The 8,622-nt window shown below is 44.1% G+C and overlaps 1 protein-coding gene across 2 annotated transcripts in view; it reads right to left on the bottom strand.

Moving 5' to 3' along the window:
- PREX2 (phosphatidylinositol-3,4,5-trisphosphate dependent Rac exchange factor 2) overlaps window positions 1-8,622 on the bottom strand; it is a 397,279-nt gene that overhangs the window by 68,667 nt on the left and 319,990 nt on the right. For both annotated transcript variants that reach the window (XM_019527766.1, XM_019527767.1), the window contains exon 34: window positions 7,147-7,290. In XM_019527766.1, the coding sequence (XP_019383311.1) occupies window positions 7,147-7,290 (144 nt within the window). The remainder of the gene's footprint in view (window positions 1-7,146; window positions 7,291-8,622) is intronic.

The following is an 8,622-nucleotide window of genomic DNA, read 5'->3' as shown; positions in this document are numbered from 1 at the left end:
GCTGATGACACTAAGATGTGGGGTGAGGTGGGCACACTTGAAGGGAGAGAGAAGCTGCAAATAGATTTAGACAGACTACAAAAGTGGGCAGATGAGAATAGGATGGGGTTCAACATAGATAAATGCAGGGTGCTGCACCTTGGAAGAAGGAATCCACAGCACACATACAGGCTGGGAAGTTCCTGTCTTGAAAGCACAGAGGCAAAATGCGATCCTGGAGTCATTACTGACTCCAAGATGAACGTAAGCCGCCAATGCCAAACCACAGCCAGCAAAGCCAGGCATACCTTGCCATGCATCCAAAGATGCATCTCAATCCGGTCCAGAGAGGTGATACTCCCCCTGTATGCAACATTGGTCAGGCTGCAGTTGGAGTACTGTGTCCAGTATTGGGCGCCACACTATGAAACTCTGGAACAGATAGAAGCAGACATGATCTACCTGCAGGAGTGTGGTCTTTCCAGTAACACCAGCAGCTCTTTGTTCTCCAAATGCTGGCTGCACAGGGCAGCCCCATGGTCAGGGCAGATAACACTAGAGCTACTGGGGTCACAATTCTGCTGAAAGGAGACAGTGTGCGCCATGCAGCACAGAGAAATAGTGGCAGGCAGGCTGCTGCAAGCCACCATGGAAGCAAATGGGACAGAGTTTGAAGTCCTGTGTGGGTACGCACCAACCAAAGCAAAGGCAAGGTACGATTTCCTAGAAAACATGTCCCTAACAATGCCAAGCAGCTGGCTGGTAATCATCACAGGGAATTTCTATTGCATCATCAGCGAGGAAGGTAAAGTCAGCAGAGCCCAGAGGACAGGCATAGACAGATCCTCCAGGCTACTGAAATAACTGATCAAAGACCACAGTCTAGTAGACTGCAGGAAAGAAGCCCAAGGCCCCAGTGGGAATTTCACCTGAGTGGATGAAGTAGTGCAAACCAAAACCCGGATAGATTTTGTCCTCCTCCCCTAAGGGTGGAAGGTAAAGGGAGCCCGCTCCATGCCTGTCTGTTTCTCAGGCCACTGCCTCCTCGCAATCCAGGCAGAAATAGGAGGTCGGCTAGAAAGGGGCAAGGGAGTATGGAAGCTAAACACCAGGCTGTTGGAAGCCAAAAAGACCCAGCAAAGTTACAGAGAGCACTGTGCAGGCTGGAGGACCCTCAAGAGCCTGTACCTGAATCAGACAGAGTGGTGGACCAGTGTCAAAAACAGAACCAAGGTTCTTCCAAAAGGCCGGCAAGTGATGAGCTTTCTCCCACAGGAGGCAACATGAACACCTGACCCGTAAGATACAGGACCTGCACAGGCAGGCAGCAGCAGGCTGGGATGTGAGGAAAGATATGCGGGAGGTAAAGGCCCAGATTGGGGCCTGATACAAGGTCGAGGCCAGGAAAAATATCTTCCAGGCTAGGGCACCCTGGGTGGCAGAGGGGGAGGAGCAGTCTGCTTACTTCTCCAGACTAAAGAACAACAAAGATGTACCTGAGAGAGGGAGCAGGAGCAGAGCACCAGTCGAAAGAAGGCATGCTGGAAAATTTGACCACTTTCTACCGAGAATTCTACACTGCACAATGGGAGGACCATGCAGCAGGGACTCACCCAGGCCCTCAGAGAAGCTGAGCAGCAGCAGCTAGAGGAGGAGTGAACACTGGAGGAGCAGACACTTAAGGAGCTCAAGCAGACCCTCTGGAGGCTCAACAATGGTAGGACTCCTGGGTTGGACGGCCTGCCCAAGGAGTTCCGGTAGGCCCCAACCTGTTGGAGCTCTTTCAAGAGTGACTGTAGGAGGGCCGTTTAGGGGCTGGGATGGACCTGGGCCTCATGACTAATGCACACGAAGGGTCTGAGGGAAGAGTTAAGGAATTGGAGGCCCACTGCCCTCCTGAACTTTGACTGTACGCTGCTGGCCAAAGTCTTGGCCGAGCAATTTAAATCTGTCCTAGGTTCCATCATCCATGAAGACCAGTTGTTTGTAGGACCAGGATGCCAGATCGTTGGACCCCTGCTGCAACCGAGGAATGCATTCCAGTTGGAACAGGCCAGAAGACAGAAGTGGGTGATGCTGAACCTGGACCTGGAAAAGGCCTACGACAGAGTGGCACACCCGTTTCTCTTCAAGATGCTGAAGTGAATGGGTCCTTCACCACCTGGATAAGGACACTCTACACAGATATTAGCAGTGAGGTGCTGGTCAATGGGTTTTTCAGCGCACAGATCACGATAGAGTCAGGGGTCCACCAGGGCTGCCCGCTCTCCCTAATCCTTTTTATCTGTGCCACTGAACCTCTGGCCCAGCACATCAGGCAGGACCCCGGGATGCATGGAGTCCTGATTCCCAGAGGAAGCAAGGAAGAGACCAAGGTCCTGGCCTGCATGGATGACATGAATATCCTGTGCCAGAATAAGTGTGCTGTAGAGAGAGCCCTGTGGCACACATGGATCTACGAGGTGGCAGCAAGGGCCAAGCTCAATGTGAGCAAGAGCACCTGCTTGACCATGGGTGAGCTCAGGAACCCGGAGTCCCTGGGAGTCTTGGTCCCCCTTGAGGAGGTCAAGATCCTTGGGGTGGAGTTTGACCCTGAGCTGAGTGGAAGGAGCGCCTGGGAGAAGGAGTCCAAAGTGAAGCAGAGACTAGGTCTGTGGCATGCACACCGCCTCTCCATGGCAGGGCGCGTGGCACTCATGAAGGCAGTGTTGCTACCAGTACTTCTGTACACTGCACTGGTCTTCCCCCCACCCAAGTGTGTCACCCACAGAATCCAGAAAGCCATGTGCATCTTCTTTTGGGGATCCAGAATGGAGAAGGTGGCAAGAAAGACCATGTACAAGAAGAAATGGGCCTGGGGCAGGGGGATGCCAGACATCCACCTGTTTCTGTGGGCACTGTACATGAGCCAGATCTGCAAGCTGGCGACCAGGCTAGCAAGCAAAACAATCTGTCTTTTCAAGTATTTTACAGGTCACCTCCTGAGACTGTGGGAGGTGTATGCACCAGCCAGAAGGAGACCATGCATCATGGAGCACCCCTGGTTCTACAGTGTGCTGAAGGAGTTCTGGAGAGAGTATGGGCTACAGAAGGAAAGCCCAGAGATCATGTCCAACCACAGGAAGATACAGAAAGCAGTCAGAGGTAGAGACAGGCTATTGACCATGGAGCTGCTCCCTGATGGTGACTGCCAGGCTGTCTGGGACCAGATCTTCCACAAAAACCTAAGAAAAGACCACAGAGGCTTGAACTGGTGCATAGCTCACAGCATACTCCCAGTGAAGGTGTAGAGGCACAGAGCGAGATGAGAGTCTAGACCCAGCTGCCCCAGGGCAAGCTGCCAAGGCGAGAATGAGACCATCAGCCACCTCCTTTGGCTCTGCCCCTATGCCAAGGGAGTGTGGAAAAAGGTAAGCCAGCTCCTTGAGGAAGTGACAGGAGCCAGGCTGATGACAAGGGAGGCAACGCTGTGCAGACACCTGACTAAACATCAGGGGTCCCAGACAACCCACTTTGACCAGTTTGTGTCCTGCATTAGGAGCACCCTGTGGCAATGCAGGAACTTCCTGATGTTCCTTAGTGGAACCTCACACTAAGCTCAAGCAAATGGATTGTGTTAAATATTTCTGAGAGAACTCCAGTCCTACTACTGGAAAGCGGTGGGAGAGGATGGAAGCCAACTCCACCTGGAAAAAGGACACATGGCACAGGCTGTTCAAAGTCCCTCTGGAAAGGGAAGTGGACAGGGAGAACGAAGGGGACAATGACACAACTGGACCTGGAGACAGTGAGGAGGACAACAACATGATCAGCAGCAGTGGAAGAGACAGTGACATCAACAGCAATAAGGACACTGAATGAACTGAGAAGGGAAACCCCATATCGGGGCCTGGACTAAGGGACTGTGTTTGGGTTACGGAAGGGCAGAGGGTGGGAGCACATGGGTGCAGGGGAGCAGGTGCAGTTATTGTAGCAGGTGTGCAAGTTTCTTAAGGTGGTTTTTGATGCCCCAGGCTGGGGTGGAAGATGCTTTCCAGTAAGAGGGCCACATATGGCTCCTGAATTATTCAAATGGATTCTGATTTGATCTGGCTAATTTGACCTGGAAGAAAAATAATTCCAAAAAAAAAGTTTGTACTATATGCAAGTAAGTATATAGTTGCTTCTTAAAGTTGTAAGTATTTATGGAGTACCTGTTCTAAAACTTGCATCAGTTATTGATGAGCCACATCCATGGATACCTGTAGTAATTTTCCTGTCTGTAAGTTACCTAAGGTATGTATATTTCTAGGTCAGTGTTTTCAAATTTGCCTCTCACTTCTGTCCCCAGGGAGAGCAGAGTGTGATAGTAAGGAAGATAGATTGGGGGGGTAGAGGTGCAGGAAAGGAGGCACCTGACCCCCAGATTTACTTTCCCTGCTGTAGCAGTGGGAGAGGGAAAAATTCAAGGCAAACCTTCAATAATTGGATTCTATACTTGGGAAATTATAACAACTTTATAAATTTTTCATATATAGAATTTGATAATTGGGAGGTCATCTTATAATCAGGGTTGTCTTATATTTGAGTAAATACAGTAAAAGGATAAATGGTATACTGGGTATATTGCTACAGCACAAACTAGATTTACATTTAAGTTAAATGAAAAAAGTATAAACAATGAATATAAATGATAAGTACACGGATGTGGTTCTTAACTCATTTACTCTTTCTGATTTTCCCCACACCCACACATACCTCACTTCATTTAATTTAGAAAATATATTTAATCAGTTTTTCATAACCAACTCCTGTTCATTTTTAAAGATTTTTTGCAGGTCAAGCAAGACCTTAAGACAAAAGCAAGATCTTAAGACAGATAATGCAAACAATGGACTCTAATGAAATACATTTGTTTGGGAGGAGCACTAAAGATTTTACAGTTAGGAACACTGCTACTTGAATAATAATCCATACAAATTTTAAGAGTTTATCACTGCATGGAATAATCAGAAAATACATGCAATAAGCAGAATTCTGATGGGTATAGCTTGCAGGTTCACAGGCCCAATTATACACAGAATGCTAATTCTGCTGGAAGCTCTTAATACAACCAGTCAATAAATTATTCATCTGAGGTTGAAGAATATGTAAATCACAATTCCTCTGAGTACTTTCAAAGTTAACAAATTTTGCTTCTTATTAGAAGACATTAAATACTGCTTCCTCAAACCCTGCTGAGGACCATCAAGGAGGGCCGATATTTTTGTACTTAATGGACTCTACAGGTTTAAAATGTTCCACCTTAGTGGATATTGTTGCTGAATCTGGGCCTAAGTGCTATTTTGCTCTCCCCTTCAGAAAGGAGTATAATAGAGTGGAGATGTATTTCTGTTCTATATATTTTTAACACCCAACTGAAAACCTCCAGAACTTAAGTATAAACTTTTTTTAAAAGTCAAAAACAAGTGGGTTTTTTAACATCAAATTTAAATTCTAAAGTACTTAAGTAAAAAAAAGTATTCATTCAATGGATATAAATTCACCAATGAGACTTAATAAGAGAACCATCCCCAAATGTAGAGTCTCTTACAAGCCTAAAATTAATGCCTTGATCCTATAAAGTGTTATCATTATCTCTTTATTGAAGTCTATATTTTAGGCACATTGTTCTGAAATGTCTGGTTTTACAAGCAGAGAGAAACATATGACAGCCCTAATGAAGATTCTGAAACTAATGAAGATTTTAAACTAAGGAGCGGACTCAATTAATCAAGTCTGCTGGAGTGTGCTAATTAGCCTCAACATCTTGTCTATTTCAGTGTTCCCCTGCTTCAAAGTGGTTGTGGGGTGCTTTAGCTAAAGCTTGTTCAACCAGCTTTAGTTAAAGTACCCCCACCACCATTTTGAAGCATGGGATGCTGAATATATGTGAGCACTTTAATTACAGCAGCTCCCACCCCAGACCACATGTAAAGATGCCCTAAAACTTCTCTCAGACACTAATCCTACAAAACGTAGCTACTTAACTACTCTGTGGAAAACACAACCAGTACCATTCACCCAGAGAGGAGGTGGCATGTCTAACTATCTAGGTACAGGCCCAACAGATAAGACAGACAGTTCCTGAAGGATGATGAAAATCATTTTAAACAAGAGAAAAATCAACATATTCAAGATCCTATTGGAACCAAATGATTTCCTATTCTCCTTTGTGCATTTTTTTCATAATCTCATCTGCTGAAATGTTCCTGCTGTTGTTGAGTCTTCTCTTTCACCCTGTGAGTGAATTTAGATCTATAAATAGTTCAAGCAAATTCACCCAACTATTTCTTTCAGACTTTATATAAAAATGAGCTATCTTTTAAAAGACAAATGTGTTTTTGCAGCATATCCAAATTTATCAGCCTTTACATATTTTTGTATCCTATTTAATTAATATTAGATCAAAAGTTCCCTGGAATTCTTCCTTTCGTTTACATACCTGATTTGAACCTATTTGGTGTGGGTACTGAATGCCCCCTGCAAGGTAGTGAGAGCTCTCAACCCCCTGAATTCTAAGGAGGCTGAAGGCAATCAGCACCTTGTAGGAGGTATTCATCACTTTGGTGAATCAAACCCCATGTTCCTGATAACTATAATGACACCTCTGCTAACTGTAGGCTGTATGCAATTTATGAGTGCATAAGCACCATTGCATTCATCATTTCAATAATGTTTACAGTGTCATAACTACAGATGCTAGAAAAGATATTTCATTCTCAATAAATGAATAAATGTTAAAAGAAAAGAATACTTATTTGAATATCACTTCAATCCTCTATATGATTTTTAATGTCATTTTCATTTTCAGGACCAATAATTGTCCACTAATATCCACTAATAATGTCCACTAATATTGTGAATTTACAAAAGAAAAGATAACCCTCTCTGGTATCTGTATTAATAAGACTGGCTTAAGTTTTCAAGTGTAGCTGTGGAAATTTAGTATTTATATAAATGTCTACATTTCTTAAAATTAAAATTCACATTAGATTTAAAGCCCTAATCAAACAAATCATTTTAAATAAGGTTCTATTTCTGACTTGTGCTTAAAATTATGCATGCAACTAAATACTTTACTAAAGTAGAGCCTAAATAACACTGCAGATTTTCTTGACACTTTTTAAGAGGTTAAAATAAAATTACCTTGTGAAAAAAGTACTGGGTGTATTTTAAATCCTCCTCCATTTTTTAACCGTTGAGGAAGTTGCTCAAAATGGTAATTATCAAGATAGAAGTAAACCTTCAAGGCTTGCCGGCTTCCTTCCGCTTGATATGTGATTGGAACATCTAAGAAAATATTTAATGTTACAATGTTATTAAAAAGCCAACAACTATCTTCTTCCAAAACAGCTGTTACACGCAAACTCATAAAGTCAGGTTCACCATCCTGATTCCATCTCTTTTGCAAAGAAACATTGCTACAAACTAGATAAAAATAGCTTTGGTTCACTAAAAACTAGCTCTACGCAGCTATTTCTTCATAATGCTGTGAAGGGGATATGCCAGGGGCAGGAATGAATGGCATAAAATGCAAAGTAGACACGGTTCTTTGGGTAAATGTGATATTTTTCATTAGATCAACTAATAGTTGGAAAAATTGTTCTTTACAAGCTTTCAGGTACAAACACCCTTCTTCAGGCAGAGGGAGAAGGGTGTTTTTACCCCTAAGTTTGCAAAGAACAAGTTTTCCAACTATTTAGTTGATCGAATAAAAAGATACTATATTTACCCAAAGAACCTTATCTGCCTATGTTACAACCAACACTGATGAAATGCAAAATGCACTTCTAATCTCCATCTGGTACATCAGAACTTGTGTGACCATTACAATTACGCTGGTTGCCCCTTTGGCTTCTAGCTAGCCCATGATTCCAGAGCAATGAAAACAGATTATGAAGCCACTTATTATACCTTTTTCAGCTACACTGAGAATAAACTGTGCATAGCTTGGAATGCATTGCATTAGCTCTGTTAATCAAAACAAGAAATGCTCACATTATAATTCTAAATGGAATATACATGAGGAGTATATACCTACAAAACCATCCACCTAATAACTGTGTCAAATTAGAGGCTCAGCTGAGACAACTGAACTGTTATTATACTGTGTGTGCGTGTGTGCGCGCGCATATGTGTATATATACATATATATTAAGGCTGTGCAACGTTTCAGCAGCCATTTTGTTTCAGAGATAGTTTCATAGTTTCTAGGGTCGGAAGGGACCTGAGTAGATCATCTAGTCCGACCCCCCTGCCATGGCAGGAAAGAGTACTGGGGTCAAACGACCCCAGCAAGGTGTACATCTCGCCTCCTCTTAAAGACCCCCAGGGTAGGAGCCAGCACCACTTCTCTTCGTAGTTGGTTCCAGATCCTAGCCACCCTGACTCTGAAGCAGTGCCTCCTGATATCTAGCCTAAATCTACCCTCTGCCAGCTTGTGACCATTATTCCTGGTCACTCCTGGTAATGCTCGGGGGAACAGGGACTTTCCCTGTGCCTGCTAGTCCCCTCTGACTAGTTTCTAACAGGCCACTAGATCCCTCCTCAGCCTTCTCTTGTGGAGGCTGAACAGGTTCAGGTCCCGTACCCTCTCCTCGTAGGGCCTGCCCTGCTGCCCCC

Source organism: Gavialis gangeticus, unplaced genomic scaffold, assembly GCF_001723915.1.
Source record: "Gavialis gangeticus isolate Ggan-Ray unplaced genomic scaffold, GavGan_comp1, whole genome shotgun sequence".
Classification (NCBI taxonomy): domain Eukaryota; kingdom Metazoa; phylum Chordata; order Crocodylia; family Gavialidae; genus Gavialis; species Gavialis gangeticus.
The sequence above is the reverse complement of the archived record's forward strand: the minus strand, read 5'-3'. Positions and strand labels throughout refer to the sequence as shown.